The sequence below is a fragment of the Phyllobates terribilis genome, unplaced genomic scaffold (assembly GCF_046119375.1).
Source record: "Phyllobates terribilis strain yellow unplaced genomic scaffold, ASM4611937v1 Scaffold_8__6_contigs__length_399053987, whole genome shotgun sequence".
NCBI classification, from domain to species: domain Eukaryota; kingdom Metazoa; phylum Chordata; class Amphibia; order Anura; family Dendrobatidae; genus Phyllobates; species Phyllobates terribilis.
This window is the reverse complement of record NW_027362768.1, coordinates 384,427,920-384,450,413: the sequence shown is the minus strand read 5'-3', so window position 1 is coordinate 384,450,413 and position 22,494 is coordinate 384,427,920. Positions and strand designations below refer to the sequence as shown.

Sequence of the window (22,494 nt, the reverse complement as noted above, 5' to 3'; positions counted from 1 at the left end):
AGGAGAGGATTAGATACACAGCTCAGCAGACAGTATCACACAGGATAGGATTAGATACACGGCTCAGCAGACAGTATCACACAAGATAGGATTAGAAACACGGCTCAGCAGTCAGTATCACACAGGATAGGATTAGATACACGGCTCAGCAGACAGTATCACACCGGATAGGATTAGATACACAGCTCAGCAGACAGTATCACACAGGATAGGATTAGATACACAGCTCAGCCGACCTTATCACACAGGATAGGATTAGATACACAGCTCAGCAGACAGTATCACACAGGATAGGATTAGATACACGGCTCAGCAGACAGTATCACACAGGATAGGATTAGATACACGGCTCAGCAGACAGTATCACACAGGATAGGATTAGATACACAGCTCAGCCGACCTTATCACACAGGATAGGATTAGATACACAGCTCAGCAGACAGTATAACACAGGATAGGATTAGATACACGGCTCAGCAGACAGTATCACACAGGATAGGATAAGATACACGGCTAAGCAGACAGTATCACATAGGAGAGGATTAGATACACAGCTCAGCAGACAGTATCACACAGGATAGGATTAGATACACGGCTCAGCAGACAGTATCACACAGGAGAGGATTAGATACACGGCTCAGCAGACAGTATCACACAGGATAGGATTAGATACACAGCTCAGCAGACAGTATCACACAGGATAGGATAAGATACACAGCTCAGCAGACAGTATCACACAGGATAGGATTAGATACACGGCTCAGCAGACAGTATCACACAGGAGAGGATTAGATACACGGCTCAGCAGACAGTATCACACAGGAGAGGATTAGATACATGGCTCAGTAGTCAGTATCACACAGGATAGGATTAGATACACGGCTCAGCAGACAGTATCACACAGGATAGGATTAGATACATGGCTCAGCAGACAGTATAACACAGGATAGGATTAGATACACAGCTCAGCCGACCTTATCACACAGGATAGGATTAGATACACAGCTCAGCAGACAGTATCACACAGGATAGGATAAGATACACAGCTCAGCAGACAGTATCACTCAGGATAGGATTAGATACACGGCTCAGCAGTCAGTATCACACAGGATAGGATTAGATACACGGCTCAGCAGACAGTATCACACCGGATAGGATTAGATACACAGCTCAGCCGACCTTATCACACAGGATAGGATTAGATACACAGCTCAGCAGACAGTATCACACAGGATAGGATTAGATACACGGCTCAGCAGACAGTATTACACAGGATAGGATTAGATACATGGCTCAACAGACAGTATCACACAGGAGAGGATTAGATACACGGCTCAGCAGACAGTATCACACAGGATAGGATTAGATACACAGCTCAGCCGACCTTATCACACAGGATAGGATTAGATACACAGCTCAGCAGACAGTATCACACAGGATAGGATTAGATACACGGCTCAGCAGACAGTATCACACAGGATAGGATTAGATACATGGCTCAGCAGACAGTATCACACAGGATAGGATTAGATACACAGCTCAGCCGACCTTATCACACAGGATAGGATTAGATACACAGCTCAGCAGACAGTATCACACAGGATAGGATTAGATACACGGCTCAGCAGACAGTATCACACAGGAGAGGATTAGATACATGGCTCAGCAGACAGTATCACACAGGATAGGATAAGATACACGGCTAAGCAGACAGTATCACACAGGAGAGGATTAGATACACGGCTCAGCAGACAGTATCACACAGGAGAGGATTAGATACATGGCTCAGCAGACAGTATCACACAGGATAGGATAAGATACACGGCTAAGCAGACAGTATCACACAGGAGAGGATTAGATACACGGCTCAGCAGACAGTATCACACAGGAGAGGATTAGATACATGGCTCAGCAGACAGTATAACACAGGATAGGATTAGATACATGGCTCAGCAGACAGTATCACACAGGATAGGATAAGATACACGGCTAAGCAGACAGTATCACACAGGAGAGGATTAGATACACGGCTCAGCAGACAGTATCACACAGGAGAGGATTAGATACATGGCTCAGCAGACAGTATCACACAGGATAGGATTAGATACACAGCTCAGCAGACAGTATCACACAGGATAGGATTAGATACACGGCTCAGCAGACAGTATCACACAGGATAGGATAAGATACACAGCACAGCAGACAGTATCACACAGGATAGGATAAGATACACAGCTCAGCAGACAGTATCACACAGGAGAGGATTAGATACACGGCTCAGCAGACAGTATCACACAGGAGAGGATTAGATACACGGCTCAGCAGACAGTATCACACAGGAGAGGATTAGATACATGGCTCAGTAGTCAGTATCACACAGGATAGGATTAGATACATGGCTCAGCAGACAGTATCACACAGGATAGGATTAGATACACAGCTCAGCAGACAGTATCACACAGGATAGGATAAGATACACGGCTCAGCAGACAGTATCACACAGGATAGGATTAGATACACGGCTCAGCAGACAGTATCACACAGGATAGGATTAGATACACGGCTCAGCAGACAGTATCACACAGGATAGGATAAGATACACGGCTCAGCAGACAGTATCACACAGGAGAGGATTAGATACATGGCTCAGCAGTCAGTATCACACAGGAGAGGATTAGATACACGGCTCAGCAGACAGTATCACTCAGGATAGGATTAGATACAGGGCTCAGCAGACAGTATCACACAGGAGAGGATTAGATACATGGCTCAGCAGTCAGTATCACACAGGATAGGATTAGATACACGGCGCAGCAGACAGTATCACACAGGATAGGATTAGATACATGGCTCAGCAGACAGTATCACACAGGATAGGATTAGATACACAGCTCAGCAGACAGTATCACACAGGATAGGATTAGATACACGGCTCAGCAGACAGTATCACAGAGGAGAGGATTAGATACACGGCTCAGCAGACAGTATCACACAGGAGAGGATTAGATACACAGCTCAGCAGACAGAATCATACAGGATAGGATTAGATACAGCTCAGCAGACAGTATCACACAGGATAGGATTAGATACATGGCTCAGCAGACAGTATCACACAGGATAGGATTAGATACACAGCTCAGCAGACAGTATCACACAGGATAGGATTAGATACACAGCTCAGCAGATAGTATCACATAGGATAGGATTAGATACACAGCTCAGCAGACAGTATCACACAGGATAGGACTAGATACACAGCTCAGCAGACAGTATCACACAGGAGAGGATTAGATACACGGCTCAGCAGGCAGTATCACACAGGGTAGGATTAGATACACAGCTCAGCAGACAGTATCACACAGGATAGGATTAGATACACGGCTCAGCAGACAGTATCACACAGGAGAGGATTAGATACACGGCTCAGCAGACAGTATCACACAGGAGAGGATTAGATACACGGCTCAGCAGACAGTATCACACAGGAGATGATTAGATACACAACTCAGCAGACAGTATCACACAGGAGAGGATTAGATACACGGCTCAGCAGACAGTATCACACAGGAGAGGATTAGATACACGGCTCAGCAGACAGTATCACACAGGAGATGATTAGATACACGGCTCAGAAGGCAGTATCACACAGGGTAGGATTAGATACACAGCTCAGCAGACAGTATCACACAGGATAGGATTAGATACACGGCTCAGCCGACCTTATCACACAGGATAGGATTAGATACACAACTCAGCAGACAGTATCACACAGGAGAGGATTAGATACACAGCTCAGCAGACAGTATCACACAGGATAGGATTAGATACACAGCTCAGCAGACAGTATCACACAGGATAGGATTAGATACACAGCTCAGCCGACCTTATCACACACGATAGGATTAGATACACAGCTCAGCAGACAGTATCACACAGGAGAGGATTAGATACACGGCTCAGCAGACAGTATCACACAGGAGATGATTAGATACACAGCTCAGCAGACAGTATCACACAGGAGAGGATTAGATACACAGCTCAGCCGACCTTATCACACAGGAGAGGATTAGATACAGGGCTCAGCAGACAGTATCACACAGGATAGGATTAGATGCACAGCTCAGCAGACAGTATCACACAGGAGAGGATTAGATACACGGCTCAGCAGACAGTATCACACAGGAGAGGATTAGATACACAGCTCAGCAGACAGTATCACACAGGATAGGATTAGATACACGGCTCAGCAGACAGTATCACACAGGATAGGATTAGATACACAGCTCAGCAGACAGTATCACACAGGATAGGATTAGATACACGGCTCAGCAGACAGTATCACACAGGAGATGATTAGATACACGGCTCTGCAGGCAGTATCACACAGGATAGGATTAGATACACAGCTCAGCCGACCTTATCACACAGGATAGGATTAGATACACGGCTCAGCAGACAGTATCACACAGGATAGGATTAGATGCACAGCTCAGCAGACAGTATCACACAGGAGAGGATTAGATACACAGCTCAGCAGTCAGTATCACACAGGATAGGATTAGATACACGGCTCAGCAGACAGTATCACACAGGATAGGATAAGATACACAGCTCAGCAGACAGTATCACACAGGATAGGATTAGATACACAGCTCAGCAGACAGTATCACACAGGAGAGGATTAGATACATGGCTCAGCAGACAGTATCACACAGGAGAGGATTAGATACACGGCTCAGCAGACAGTATCACACAGGAGAGGATTAGATACACGGCTCAGCAGACAGTATCACACAGGATAGGATTAGATACACGGCTCAGCAGACAGTATCACACAGGATAGGATTAGATACACAGCTCAGCAGACAGTATCACACAGGAGAGGATTAGATACATGGCTCAGCAGACAGTATCACACAGGAGAGGATTAGATACACGGCTCAGCAGACAGTATCACACAGGAGAGGATTAGATACACAGCTCAGCAGACAGTATCACACAGGAGAGGATTAGATACACGGCTCAGCAGACAGTATCACACAGGAGAGGATTAGATACACAGCTCAGCAGACAGTATCACACAGGATAGGATTAGATACACGGCTCAGCAGACAGTATCACACAGGATAGGATTAGATACACAGCTCAGCAGTTAGTATCACACAGGGTAGGATTAGATACACAGCTCAGCAGACAGTATCACACAGGAGAGGATTAGATACACGGCTCAGCAGACAGTATCACACAGGATAGGATTAGATACAAGGCTCAGCAGACAGTATCACACAGGATAGGATTAGATACACAGCTCAGCAGACAGTATCACACAGTAGAGGATTAGATACATGGTTCAGCAGACAGTATCACACAGGATAGGATTAGATACACAGCTCAGCAGACAGTATCACACAGGACACGATTAGATACACGGCTCAGCAGACAGTATCACACAGGATAGGATTAGATACACAGCTCAGCAGACAGTATCACAGAGGATAGGATTAGATACACAGCTCAGCAGACAGTATCACACAGTAGAGGATTAGATACACGGCTCAGCAGTCAGTATCACACAGGAGAGGATTAGATACACAGCTCAGCAGACAGTATCACACAGGATAGGATTAGATACACGGCTCAGCAGACAGTATCACACAGGACACGATTAGATACACGGCTCAGCAGACAGTATCACACAGGATAGGATTAGATACACAGCTCAGCAGACAGTATCACAGAGGATAGGATTAGATACACAGCTCAGCAGACAGTATCACACAGTAGAGGATTAGATACACGGCTCAGCAGTCAGTATCACACAGGAGAGGATTAGATACACAGCTCAGCAGACAGTATCACACAGGAGAGGATTAGATACACAGCTCAGCAGTCAGTATCACACAGGAGAGGATTAGATACACAGCTCAGCAGACAGTATCACACAGGAGAGGATTAGATACACGGCTCAGCAGTCAGTATCACACAGGATAGGATTAGATACACGGCTCAGCAGACAGTATCACACAGGACAGGATTAGATACACGGCTCAGCAGACAGTATCACACAGGATAGGATTAGATACACAGCTCAGCAGACAGTATCACACAGTAGAGGATTAGATACATGGTTCAGCAGACAGTATCACACAGGATAGGATTAGATACACAGCTCAGCAGACAGTATCACACAGGAGAGGATTAGATACACGGCTCAGCAGTCAGTATCACACAGGAGAGGATTAGATACACAGCTCAGCAGACAGTATCACACAGGAGAGGATTAGATACACGGCTCAGCAGACAGTATCACACAGGAGAGGATTAGATACACGGCTCAGCAGTCAGTATCACACAGGAGAGGATTAGATACACAGCTCAGCAGACAGTAATACACAGGATAGGATTAGATACACGGCTCAGCCTACCTTATCAAACAGGATAGGATTAGATACACGGCTCAGCAGACAGTATCACACAGGATAGGATTAGATACACAGCTCAGCCGACAGTAATACACAGGATAGGATTAGATACACGGCTCAGCCTACCTTATCAAACAGGATAGGATTAGATACACGGCTCAGCAGACAGTATCACACAGGATAAGATTAGATACACGGCTCAGCCGACAGTAATACACAGGATAGGATTAGATACACGGCTCAGCCTACCTTATCAAACAGGATAGGATTAGATACACGGCTCAGCAGACAGTATCACACAGGATAGGATTAGATACACAGCTCAGCAGACGGTATCACACAGGATAGAATTAGATACACGGCTCAGCAGATGGTATCACACAGGATAGGATTAGATACACGGCTCAGCAGACGGTATCACACAGGAGAGGATTAGATACACGGCTCAGCAGTCAGTATCACATAGGATAGGATTAGATACAGGGCTCAGCAGACAGTATCACGCAGGATAGGATTAGATACACGGCTCAGCAGACAGTATCACACAGGAAAGGATTAGATACACGGCTCAGCAGACAGTATCACACAGGAGAGGATTAGATACACGGCTCAGCAGACAGTATCACACAGGATAGGATTAGATACACGGCTCAGCAGTCAGTATCACACAAGATAGGATTAGATACACGGCTCAGCAGACAGTATCACACAGGAGAGGATTAGATATACAGCTCAGCAGACAGTATCACATAGGATAGGATTAGATACACGGCTCAGCAGACAGTATCACACAGGAGAGGATTAGATACACAGCTCAGCGGACAGTATCACATAGGATAGGATTAGATACACGGCTCAGCAGTCAGTATCACACAGGAGAGGATTAGATACACAGCTCAGCGGACAGTATCACATAGGATAGGATTAGATACACGGCTCAGCAGACAGTATCACACAGGAGAGGATTAGATACACAGCTCAGCAGACAGTATCACACAGGAGAGGATTAGATACATGGCTCAGCAGACAGTATCACACAGGAGAGGATTAGATACACGGCTCAGCAGACAGTATCACACAGGAGAGGATTAGATACACAGCTCAGCAGACAGTATCACACAGGAGAGGATTAGATACACGGCTCAGCAGACAGTATCAAAGAGGATAGGATTAGATACACAGCTCAGCAGACAGTATCACACAAGAGAGGATTAGATACACAGCTCAGCAGACAGTATCACACAGGATAGGATTAGATACACGGCTCAGCCTACCTTATCAAACAGGATAGGATTAGATACACGGCTCAGCAGACAGTATCACACAGGAGAGGATTAGATACACAGCTCAGCAGACAGTATCACACAGGAGAGGATTAGATATACGGCTCAGCAGACAGTATCACACAGGAGAGGATTAGATACACGGCTCAGCCGACCTTATCACACAGGATAGGATTAGATACACAGCTCAGCAGACGGTATCACACAGGAGAGGATTAGATACACGGCTCAGCTGGCAGTATCACACAGGATAGGATTAGATACACAGCTCAGCAGACAGTATGACACAGGAGAGGATTAGATACACGGCTCAGCAGACAGTATCACACAGGATAGGATTAGATACACAGCTCAGCAGACAGTATCACACAGGATAGGATTAGATACATGGCTCAGCAAACAGTATCACACAGGATAGGATTAGATACACGGCTCAGCCTACCTTATCAAACAGGATAGGATTAGATACACGGCTCAGCAGTCAGCATCACACAGGATAGGATTAGATACACGGCTCAGCAGACAGTATCAAACAGGACAGGATTAGATACACGGCTCAGCAGTCAGCATCACACAGGATTGGATTAGATACACGGCTCAGCAGTCAGCATCACACAGGATAGGATTAGATACACGGCTCAGCAGACAGTATCACACAGGATAGGATTAGATACATGGCTCAGCAGACAGTATCACACAGGATAGGATTAGATACACGGCTCAGCAGTCAGCATCACACAGGATAGGATTAGATACACGGCTCAGCAGACAGTATCAAACAGGATAGGATTAGATACATGGCTCAGCAGATAGTATCACACAGGAGAGGATTAGATACACAGCTCAGCAGACAGTATCACACAGGAGAGGATTAGATACACAGCTCAGCAGACAGTATCACACAGGAGAGGATTAGATACACAGCTCAGCAGTCAGCATCACACAGGATAGGATTAGATACACGGCTCAGCAGACAGTATCACACAGGATAGGATTAGATACACGGCTCAGCAGACAGTATCACACAGGAGAGGATTAGATACACAGCTCAGCAGACAGTATCACACAGGATAGGATTAGATACACGGCTCAGCAGTCAGCATCACACAGGATAGGATTAGATACACGGCTCAGCAGACAGTATCAAACAGGATAGGATTAGATACACGGCTCAGCAGACAGTATCACACAGGAGAGGATTAGATACACAGCTCAGCAGACAGTATCACACAGGAGAGGATTAGATACACGGCTCAGCAGTCAGCATCACACAGGATAGGATTAGATACACGGCTCAGCAGACAGTATCAAACAGGATAGGATTAGATACACGGCTCAGCAGACAGTATCACACAGGATAGGATTAGATACACGGCTCAGCAGTCAGCATCACACAGGATAGGATTAGATACACGGCTCAGCAGACAGTATCAAACAGGATAGGATTAGATACATGGCTCAGCAGACAGTATCACACAGGATAGGATTAGATACACGGCTCAGCAGTCAGCATCACACAGGATAGGATTAGATACACGGCTCAGCAGACAGTATCAAACAGGATAGGATTAGATACATGGCTCAGCAGATAGTATCACACAGGAGAGGATTAGATACACAGCTCAGCAGACAGTATCACACAGGAGAGGATTAGATACACAGCTCAGCAGTCAGCATCACACAGGATAGGATTAGATACACGGCTCAGCAGAGAGTATCACACAGGATAGGATTAGATACACGGCTCAGCAGACAGTATCACACAGGAGAGGATTAGATACACAGCTCAGCAGACAGTATCACACAGGATAGGATTAGATACACTGCTCCGCAGAGAGTATCACACAGGAGAGGATTAGATACACGGCTCAGCAGACAGTATCACACAGGAGAGGATTAGATACACGGCTCAGCAGTCAGCATCACACAGGATAGGATTAGATACACGGCTCAGCAGACAGTATCACACAGGATAGGATTAGATACACGGCTCAGCAGACAGTATCACACAGGAGAGGATTAGATACACAGCTCAGCAGACAGTATCACACAGGATAGGATTAGATACACGGCTCAGCAGTCAGCATCACACAGGATAGGATTAGATACACGGCTCAGCAGACAGTATCAAACAGGATAGGATTAGATACACGGCTCAGCAGACAGTATCACAACGGAGAGGATTAGATACACTGCTCAGCAGACAGTATCACACAGGAGAGGATTAGATACATGGCTCAGCAGTCAGCATCACACAGGATAGGATTAGATACACGGCTCAGCAGACAGTATCAAACAGGATAGGATTAGATACACGGCTCAGCAGACAGTATCACACAGGATAGGATTAGATACACGGCTCAGCAGACAGTATCAAACAGGATAGGATTAGATACACGGCTCAGCAGTCAGCATCACACAGGATAGGATTAGATACACGGCTCAGCAGACATTAACACACAGGAGAGGATTAGATACACGGCTCAGCAGTCAGCATCACACAGGATAGGATTAGATACACGGCTCAGCAGACAGTATCAAACAGGATAGGATTAGATACACAGCTCAGCAGATAGTATCACACAGGATAGGATTAGATACATGGCTCAGCAGACAGTATCACACAGGATAGGATTAGATACACGGCTCAGCAGGCAGTATCACACAGGATAGGATTAGATACACGGCTTAGCAGGCAGTATCACACAGGAGAGGATTAGATACACAGCTCAGCAGACAGTATCACACAGGAGAGGATTAGATACACGGCTCAGCAGACAGTATCACACAGGAGAGGATTAGATACACAGCTCAGCAGACAGTATCACACAGGAGAGGATTAGATACATGGCTCAGCAGACAGTATCACACAGGATAGGATTAGATACACGGCTCAGCAGACAGTATCACACAGGATAGGATTAGATACATGGCTCAGCAGACAGTATCACACAGGAGAGTATTAGATACACAGCTCAGCAGACAGTATCACACAGGAGAGGATTAGATACACGGCTCAGCAGACAGTATCACACAGGAGAGGATTAGATACACAGCTCAGCAGACAGTATCACACAGGAGAGGATTAGATACATGGCTCAGCAGACAGTATCACACAGGATAGGATTAGATACGCGGCTCAGCAGACAGTATCACGCAGGATAGGATTAGATACACGGCTCAGCAGACAGTATCACGCAGAATAGGATTAGATACACGGCTCAGCAGGCAGTATCACACAGGATAGGATTAGATACACGGCTTAGCAGGCAGTATCACACAGGAGAGGATTAGATACACAGCTCAGCAGACAGTATCACACAGGAGAGGATTAGATACATGGCTCAGCAGACAGTATCAAACAGGATAGGATTAGATACACAGCTCAGCAGACAGTATCAAACAGGATAGGATTAGATACACAGCTCAGCAGACAGTATCAGACAGGAGAGGATTAGATACATGGCTCAGCAGACAGTATCACACAGGATAGGATTAGATACACGGCTCAGCAGGCAGTATCACACAGGATAGGATTAGATACACGGCTTAGCAGGCAGTATCACACAGGAGAGGATTAGATACACAGCTCAGCAGACAGTATCACACAGGAGAGGATTAGATACACGGCTCAGCAGACAGTATCACACAGGAGAGGATGAGATACACAGCTCAGCAGACAGTATCACACAGGAGAGGATTAGATACATGGCTCAGCAGACAGTATCACACAGGATAGGATTAGATACACGGCTCAGCAGACAGTATCACACAGGATAGGATTAGATACATGGCTCAGCAGACAGTATCACACAGGAGAGTATTAGATACACAGCTCAGCAGACAGTATCACACAGGAGAGGATTAGATACACGGCTCAGCAGACAGTATCACACAGGAGAGGATTAGATACACAGCTCAGCAGACAGTATCACACAGGAGAGGATTAGATACACAGCTCAGCAGTCAGTATCACACAGGAGAGGATTAGATACACAGCTCAGCAGACAGTATCACACAGGAGAGGATTAGATACACGGCTCAGCAGACAGTATCACACAGGAGAGGATTAGATACACAGCTCAGCAGACAGTATCACACAGGAGAGGATTAGATACACAGCTCAGCAGTCAGTATCACACAGGAGAGGATTAGATACACGGCTCAGCAGACAGTATCACACAGGATAGGATTAGATACATGGCTCAGCAGACAGTATCACACAGGAGAGTATTAGATACACAGCTCAGCAGACAGTATCACACAGGAGAGGATTAGATACACGGCTCAGCAGACAGTATCACACAGGATAGGATTAGATACGCGGCTCAGCAGACAGTATCACACAGGATAGGATTAGATACACGGCTCAGCAGACAGTATCACGCAGAATAGGATTAGATACACGGCTCAGCAGGCAGTATCACACAGGAGAGGATTAGATACACGGCTCAGCAGACAGTATCAAACAGGATAGGATTAGATACACAGCTCAGCAGACAGTATCAAACAGGATAGGATTAGATACATGGCTCAGCCGACATTATCACACAGGATAGGATTAGATACACAGCTCAGCAGACAGTATCACACAGGATAGGATTAGAAACACAGCTCAGCAGAAAGTATCACGCAGGATAGGATTAGATACACGGCTCAGCAGACAGTATCACACAGGAGAGTATTAGATACACAGCTCAGCCGACATTATCACACAGGATAGGATTAGATACACAGCTCAGCCGACAGTATCACACAGGAGAGGATTAGATACACAGCTCAGCAGACAGTATCACACAGGATAGGATTAGATACACAGCTCAGCCGACATTATCACACAGGATAGGATTAGATACACAGCTCAGCCGACAGTATCACACAGGAGAGGATTAGATACACAGCTCAGCCGACAGTATCACACAGGAGAGGATTAGATACACGGCTCAGCAGAGAGTATCACACAGGAGAGGATTAGATACACAGCTCAGCAGACAGTATCACACAGGATAGGATTAGATACACGGCTCAGCAGACAGTATCACACAGGAGAGTATTAGATACACAGCTCAGCCGACATTATCACACAGGATAGGATTAGATACACGGCTCAGCAGACAGTATCACACAGGATAGGATTAGATACACAGCTCAGCAGACAGTATCACACAGGATAGGATTAGATACACGGCTCAGCAGACAGTATCACACAGGAGAGTATTAGATACACGGCTCAGCAGACAGTATCACACAGGATAGGATTAGATACACGGCTCAGCAGACAGTATCACACAGGATAGGATTAGATACACGGCTCAGCAGACAGTATCACACAGGAGAGTATTAGATACACAGCTCAGCAGACAGTATCACACAGGATAGGATTAGATACATGGCTCAGCAGAGAGTATCACACAGGAGAGGATTAGATACACAGCTCAGCAGACAGTATCACACAGGATAGGATTAGATACACAGCTCAGCAGACAGTATCACACAGGATAGGATTAGATACATGGCTCAGCAGAGAGTATCACACAGGAGAGGATTAGATACACAGCTCAGCAGACAGTATCACACAGGATAGGATTAGATACACGGCTCAGCAGACAGTATCACACAGGATAGGATTAGATACACAGCTCAGCAGACAGTATCACACAGGATAGGATTAGATACACAGCTCAGCAGACAGTATCACACAGGATAGGATTAGATACACGGCTCAGCCGACCTTATCACACAGGATAGGATTAGATACACAGCTCAGCCGACCTTATCACACAGGAGAGGATTAGATACACGGCTCAGCAGACAGTATCACACAGGAGAGGATTAGATACAGGGCTCAGCAGACAGTATCACACAGCAGAGGATTAGATACATGGCTCAGCAGACAGTATCACGCAGGATAGGATTAGATACACGGCTCAGCAGACAATATCACACAGGATAGGATTAGATACACAGCTCAGCAGACAGTATCACACAGGATAGGATTAGATACACGGCTCAGCAGACAGTATCACACAGGAGAGGATTCGATACACAGCTCAGCAGACAGTATCACACAGGAGAGGATTAGATACACAGCTCAGCAGACAGTATCACACAGGATAGGATTAGATACACAGCTCAGCAGACAGTATCACACAGGATAGGATTAGATACACTGCTCAGCAGACAGTATCACACAGGATAGGATTAGATACACGGCTCAGCAGACAGTATCACACAGGAGAGTATTAGATACACAGCTCAGCCGACATTATCACACAGGATAGGATTAGATACACAGCTCAGCAGACAGTATCACACAGGATAGGATTAGATACACGGCTCAGCAGACAGTATCACACAGGATAGGATTAGATACACGACTCAGCAGACGGTATCACACAGGATAGGATTAGATACACAGCTCAGCAGACGGTATCACACAGGATAGGATTAGATACACAGCTCAGCAGACGGTATCACACAGGATAGGATTAGATACACAGCTCAGCAGACGGTATCACACAGGATAGGATTAGATACACAGCTCAGCAGACAGTATCACACAGGTTAGGATTAGATACACCGCTCAGCAGACAGTATCACACAGGATAGGATTAGATACACAGCTCAGCAGACGGTATCACACATGATGGGATTAGATACACAGCTCAGCAGACAGTATCACACAGAATAGGATTAGATACACAGCTCAGCAGACAGTATCACACAGGAGAGGATTGGATACACAGCTCAGCAGACAGTATCACACAGGTTAGGATTAGATACACCGCTCAGCAGACAGTATCACACAGGATAGGATTAGATACACAGCTCAGCAGACGGTATCACACAGGATAGGATTAGATACACAGCTCAACAGACAGTATCACACAGGATAGGATTAGATACACGGCTCAGCAGACAGTATCACACAGGAGAGGATTGGATACACAGCTCAGCAGACAGTATCACACAGGTTAGGATTAGATACACCGCTCAGCAGACAGTATCACACAGGATAGGATTAGATACACAGCTCAGCAGACGGTATCACACAGGATAGGATTAGATACACAGCTCAACAGACAGTATCACACAGGATAGGATTAGATACACGGCTCAGCAGACAGTATCACACAGGAGAGGATTAGATACACAGCTCAGCAGACAGTATCACACAGGAGAGGATTAGATACACGGCTCAGCAGACAGTATCACACAGGAGAGGATTAGATACACGGCTCAGCAGACAGTATCACACAGGAGAGGATTAGATACACGGCTCAGCAGACAGTATCACACAGGATAGGATTAGAGACACAGCTCATCAGACGGTATCACACAGGATAGGATTAGATACAGGGCTCAGCAGACAGTATCACACAGGAGAGGATTAGATACACGGCTCAGCAGACAGTATCACACAGGAGAGGATTAGATACACGGCTCAGCAGACAGTATCACACAGGAGAGGATTAGATACACAGTTCAGCAGACAGTATCACACAGGTTAGGATTAGATACACCGCTCAGCAGACAGTATCACACAGGATAGGATTAGATACACAGCTCAGCTGGCAGCATCACACAGGAGAGGATTAGATACACAGCTCAGCAGACAGTATCACACAGGATAGGATTAGATACACGGCTCAGCAGTCAGTATCACACAGGAGAGGATTAGATACACAGCTCAGCAGGCAGTATCACACAGGAGAGGATTAGATACACAGCTCAGCAGGCTGTATCACACAGGAGAGGATTAGATACACAGCTCAGCAGTCAGTATCACACAGGAGAGGATTAGATACACAGCTCAGCAGGCAGTATCACACAGGAAAGGATTAGATACACGGCTCAGCAGACAGTATCACACAGGAGAGGATTAGATACACAGCTCAGCAGGCAGTATCACACAGGAAAGGATTAGATACACGGCTCAGCAGACAGTATCACACAGGAGAGGATTAGATACACAGCTCAGCAGACAGTATCACACAGGAGAGGATTAGATACACAGCTCAGCAGGCAGTATCACACAGGAAAGGATTAGATACACAGCTCAGCAGACAGTATCACACAGGAAAGGATTAGATACACGGCTCAGCAGATAGTATCACACAGGAGAGGATTAGATACACAGCTCAGCAGACAGTATCACACAGGAGAGGATTAGATACACAGCTCAGCAGACAGTATCACACAGGATAGGATTAGATACATGGCTCAGCAGACAGTATCACACAGGAAAGGATTAGATACACAGCTCATCAGACGGTATCACACAGGATAGGATTAGATACACAGCTCAGCAGACAGTATCACACAGGATAGGATTAGATACACAGCTCAGCAGACAGTATCACACAGGATAGGATTAGATACACGGCTCAGCAGACAGTATCACACAGGTTAGGATTAGATACACGGCTCAGCAGACAGTATCACACAGGAGAGGATTAGATACACAGCTCAGCAGGCAGTATCACACAGGAAAGGATTAGATACACAGCTCAGCAGACAGTATCACACAGGATAGGATTAGATACACAGCTCATCAGACGGTATCACACAGGATAGGAGTAGATACACAGCTCAGCAGACAGTATCACACAGGATAGGATTAGATACACAGCTCAGCAGACAGTATCACACAGGATAGGATTAGATACACGGCTCATCAGACAGTATCACACAGGTTAGGATTAGATACACGGCTCAGCAGACAGTATCACACAGGTTAGGATTAGATACACGGCTCAGCAGACAGTATCACACAGGAGAGGATTAGATACACAGCTCAGCAGACAGTATCACACAGGTTAGGATTAGATACACAGCTCAGCAGACAGTATCACACAGGATAGGATTAGATACACAGCTCAGCAGACAGTATCACACAGGTTAGGATTAGATACACGGCTCAGCAGACAGTATCACACAGGAGAGGATTAGATACACGGCTCAGCAGACAGTATCACACAGGATAGGATTAGATACACGGCTCAGCAGACAGTATCACATAGGAGAGTATTAGATACACGGCTCAGCAGACAGTATCACACAGGATAGGATTAGATACACAGCTCAGCAGACAGTATCACACAGGATAGGATTAGATACACGGCTCAGCAGACAGTATCATACAGGTTAGGATTAGATACACGGCTCAGCAGACAGTATCACACATGATAGGATTAGATACACGGCTCAGCAGACAGTATCACATAGGAGAGTATTAGATACACGGCTCAGCAGACAGTATCACACAGGATAGGATTAGATACACGACTCAGCAGACGGTATCACACAGGATAGGATTAGATACACAGCTCAGCAGACGGTATCACACAGGATAGGATTAGATACACAGCTCAGCAGACGGTATCACACAGGATAGGATTAGATACACAGCTCAGCAGACGGTATCACACAGGATAGGATTAGATACACAGCTCAGCAGACAGTATCACACAGGTTAGGATTAGATACACCGTTCAGCAGACAGTATCACACAGGATAGGATTAGATACACAGCTCAGCAGACGGTATCACACATGATGGGATTAGATACACAGCTCAGCAGACAGTATCACACAGAATAGGATTAGATACACGGCTCAGCAGACAGTATCACACAGGAGAGGATTGGATACACGGCTCAGCAGATAGTATCACACAGGAGAGGATTGGATACACAGCTCAGCAGACAGTATCACACAGGTTAGGATTAGATACACCGCTCAGCAGACAGTATCACACAGGATAGGATTAGATACACAGCTCAGCAGACAGTATCACACAGGATAGGATTAGATACACGGCTCAGCAGACAGTATCACACAGGAGAGGATTGGATACACAGCTCAGCAGACAGTATCACACAGGTTAGGATTAGATACACCGCTCAGCAGACAGTATCACACAGGATAGGATTAGATACACAGCTCAGCAGACGGTATCACACAGGATAGGATTAGATACACAGCTCAACAGACAGTATCACACAGGATAGGATTAGATACACGGCTCAGCAGACAGTATCACACAGGAGAGGATTAGATACACAGCTCAGCAGACAGTATCACACAGGAGAGGATTAGATACACAGCTCAGCAGACAGTATCACACAGGAGAGGATTAGATACACGGCTCAGCAGACAGTATCACACAGGAGAGGATTAGATACACAGTTCAGCAGACAGTATCACACAGGATAGGATTAGAGACACAGCTCATCAGACGGTATCACACAGGATAGGATTAGATACACAGCTCAGCAGACAGTATCACACAGGAGAGGATTAGATACACGGCTCAGCAGACAGTATCACACAGGAGATGATTAGATACACGGCTCAGCAGACAGTATCACACAGGAGAGGATTAGATACACGGCTCAGCAGACAGTATCACACAGGAGAGGATTAGATACACAGCTCAGCAGGCAGTATCACACAGGAAAGGATTAGATACACGGCTCAGCAGACAGTATCACACAGGAGAGGATTAGATACACAGCTCAGCAGACAGTATCACACAGGATAGGATTAGATACACAGCTCAGCAGGCAGTATCACACAGGAAAGGATTAGATACACAGCTCAGCAGACAGTATCACACAGGAAAGGATTAGATACACGGCTCAGCAGACAGTATCACACAGGAGAGGATTAGATACACAGCTCAGCAGACAGTATCACACAGGAGAGGATTAGATACACAGCTCAGCAGACAGTATCACACAGGAAAGGATTAGATACACGGCTCAGCAGACAGTATCACACAGGTTAGGATTAGATACACCGCTCAGCAGACAGTATCACACAGGAGAGGATTAGATACACAGCTCAGCTGGCAGCATCACACAGGAGAGGATAAGATACACAGCTCAGCAGACGGTATCACACAGGAGAGGATTAGATACACAGCTCAGCAGGCAGTATCACACAGGAAAGGATTAGATACACGGCTCAGCAGACAGTATCACACAGGAGAGGATTAGATACACAGCTCAGCAGGCAGTATCACACAGGAAAGGATTAGATACACGGCTCAGCAGACAGTATCACACAGGAGAGGATTAGATACACAGCTCAGCAGGCAGTATCACACAGGAAAGGATTAGATACACAGCTCAGCAGACAGTATCACACAGGATAGGATTAGATACACAGCTCATCAGACGGTATCACACAGGATAGGATTAGATACACAGCTCAGCAGACAGTATCACACAGGATAGGATTAGATACACAGCTCAGCAGACAGTATCACACAGGATAGGATTAGATACACGGCTCAGCAGACAGTATCACACAGGTTAGGATTAGATACACGGCTCAGCAGACAGTATCACACAGGAGAGGATTAGATACACAGCTCAGCAGGCAGTATCACACAGGAAAGGATTAGATACACAGCTCAGCAGACAGTATCACACAGGATAGGATTAGATACACAGCTCATCAGACGGTATCACACAGGATAGGAGTAGATACACAGCTCAGCAGACAGTATCACACAGGATAGGATTAGATACACAGCTCAGCAGACAGTATCACACAGGATAGGATTAGATACACGGCTCAGCAGACAGTATCACACAGGTTAGGATTAGATACACGGCTCAGCAGACAGTATCACACAGGTTAGGATTAGATACACGGCTCAGCAGACAGTATCACACAGGATAGGATTAGATACACAGCTCAGCAGACAGTATCACACAGGTTAGGATTAGATACACGGCTCAGCAGACAGTATCACACAGGAGAGGATTAGATACACGGCTCAGCAGACAGTATCACACAGGATAGGATTAGATACACGGCTCAGCAGACAGTATCACATAGGAGAGTATTAGATACACGGCTCAGCAGACAGTATCACACAGGATAGGATTAGAGACACAGCTCAGCAGACAGTATCACACAGGTTAGGATTAGATACACGGCTCAGCAGACAGTATCACACAGGAGAGGATTAGATACACGGCTCAGCAGACAGTATCACACAGGATAGGATTAGATACACGGCTCAGCAGACAGTATCACACAGGATAGGATTAGATACACAGCTCAGCAGACAGTATCACACAGGATAGGATTAGATACACGGCTCAGCAGACAGTATCACACAGGTTAGGATTAGATACACGGCTCAGCAGACAGTATCACACATGATAGGATTAGATACACGGCTCAGCAGACAGTATCACACAGGAGAGGATTAGATACACGGCTCAGCAGACAGTATCACATAGGAGAGTATTAGATACACAGCTCAGCAGAGAGTATCACATAGGAGAGTATTAGATACACGGCTCAGCAGACAGTATCACACAGGATAGGATTAGATACACGGCTCAGCTGCACTCTGTCACTGCTTTACACTGTGACAGGTCTTTGATAAGCTCCATCGCCATCATGTGGCCAGAACACATTTTTACATCTAGTCTGAGTTGAGCCTCGGCCTCCAGTTCTCCCTTTATGTTCAGGCAGCTGAACCTTCTCTTACAGTTCAATATTTCTAATTTTACACTGCAGAAATTAACAATTTTTTTAACTTTTTATTGCAGGTGACGACCCCCCAGATGGAAATTCAAGGAAGTTGTTAAATGATCAAGGTAACAGCCATCATCCTAACCTAGAAGATCAATGCATTCTTCTGCTCAAATACTCTGTGCTGTCGAGGGATCCTGCTCCTTCCATTATTTAACTTCTTACCTATGACCTCCTATAATCGGCACACTCCTGTCCTGAAATACTCTGTGCTGCTAAGACCCTGCTCCTTCCATTATTTAACTTCTAACCTATGACCTCCATTAGTCTACACTCTCGTCCTGAAAATACTCTGTGCTGCCGATGGACCCTGCTCCTTCCATTATGTAACGTCTTACCTATGACTTCCTATAGTCTGCACACTTGTCCTGAAATACTCTGTGCTGACAAGAGACCCTGCTCCTTCCATTAGGTAGCTTCTTACCTATGACCTCCTATAATCGGCACACTCCTGTCCTGAAATGCTCTGTGCTGCTGAGATCCCTGCTCCTCTCCACTATGTAACTCTCAGTCAGCTCTTCATTGCCTTCCTATTTACTTTGCTTTTTTCTTCCCCTTTAAGACGTCCTGATGTCACGGAGCGCAGCAAACTCCGTCATCAAGAGGCACCGGCGCTCCTATGACTTTTTAGAAAGGTGAGGGAGTTGCGCCCCAATACTGTGAGCTGGTATGGTTTCCTCGTATTCTCATGGGTCTCCACTTTGCATAGAGATGAGATTGTGAGCTCCTGGGCCAGTGTGTGTATGATGGGTAGATGAGATTGTGAGCTCCTAGGAACAGTAATGATGGGAGTGATACGACACATGTGAAATAAGAAGAGTAGATTGTGAGCTTCTGGGTCACAAATGATGAGAGTGATCCATTCTGGTCTATGATGGACAGTTACATTCTGAGCTTTTCAGGCCTGTGATGATGGGAGTGATGGTTGTGTAAAAGTCTGGAAAAATCTGGGCAACAAGCCATAAAAGTTCTGAAATGCCACGTCGGTCATGATAACGGGTCACCTGCTTGCCCCCAAAAAAGTGAAACTTTTCTTTGGCAGTGGAAGACGACATCTCCTGACATTCTTTCCTATATATTCTTTCCTCTTTCTTATATTTTAGGTACTTTTCGAGAATAAAGTCTCCTCTGGAGATAAAGATGGAGCAGTGTGAGAACTACCGGCCTTGCGACCAGCTGTCGGAGTGGGTGGGCTTCTACCCGGCCTATCAGAGATACTTTGGGCGCGTGTGAATCGAGAGCCATCAGCGCAGGAGGATCCCGATATGACCTAGTGCCGAATAAGACGTGTGTGTGACCCCCATATAACTGACCCTGTGCACCCCATTATGTTATGCTTTATATGTACACCATCATTTACAAGCTTTTACTGATGAAATATTCTCTCCTGAGCGGATTTATGCATTTCACATAAATACCAGAAAGTGGAGAAAACACTAAAAATGTTTCCATAATCAATAAAAAGGTAGAAGCGACATTTCTGTGTTAGCGAGCCGGCAGCGATCAGGGGGCTGCAGACTATTTGGGAGCGTTTCAAGAAGTCATTTTTATTCACAAAAATTGCATCCCGAATATCAAACCAGAGTCCTACAATCCACAAAGAGCAGCACGGAGCTCACGAGGCAAAGACGAGGGGAACAACCCAGACACGTGGTAAAAGCAGCTGCAGGGTAGAGCACCAGTCTGTGCCCAGATATAGATCAGCAACGAGGACCAAATGGTGGTAAAGGAGGACAAGAGAGACCAGAACTGATCAGTAAATGTGACCGAAAGGATAGGGGTGTGGCACTGATAATGGGGGGACAGTAACAGTATAGTGCCAAGTGTCCGACTGAGAGTCCGTCCAATATTCCACAGAGAATCTTCAATGGGATACGGTTACTAAAGTGGACGGCGGGTGCGCTCCGGCCGCTAGTGGTCGTCTCACTTCTCTAATAGTCCAGGCAGTTCAAGTGACGTCACTATAATCTTTAGTACAGATGACTCCGCGGCCCCCAACGCGTTTCAGAAAGCCGGTTTCCTTGCACTGTCTGAAGCCATGCTTCACTATAGACATCGTCGGTGACATCTCCTCTTCCTCCTGCAACCAGGTATTGTTGCTGGTGACACCCTCATATTACTCCCGCGTCCAGGTAATGTCACGGAAGACGTCTCGACTTCCTCCCGCGTCCAGGTAGTGTCACCGGTGACAGCTTCCTCTTCCTCCCATGTCCAGGTATTGTTGCTGGT

The 22,494-nt window shown here is 46.1% G+C and overlaps 2 protein-coding genes across 3 annotated transcripts in view; one reads left to right on the top strand and one right to left on the bottom strand.

Annotated features, from left to right (window-relative positions):
• BGLAP (bone gamma-carboxyglutamate protein) overlaps nucleotides 1-21,740 on the top strand; it is a 140,345-nt gene extending 118,605 nt beyond the window's left edge. The window contains exons 2-4 of the mRNA XM_073642803.1: nucleotides 20,283-20,330; nucleotides 20,828-20,900; nucleotides 21,369-21,740. Coding sequence (XP_073498904.1) covers nucleotides 20,283-20,330; nucleotides 20,828-20,900; nucleotides 21,369-21,498 — 251 coding nt within the window. The 3' untranslated portion in view covers nucleotides 21,499-21,740. The remainder of the gene's footprint in view (nucleotides 1-20,282; nucleotides 20,331-20,827; nucleotides 20,901-21,368) is intronic.
• The window catches only part of PDE6H (phosphodiesterase 6H), a 347,300-nt gene that overhangs the window by 269,887 nt on the left and 54,919 nt on the right, over nucleotides 1-22,494 (bottom strand). The window lies entirely within an intron of this gene.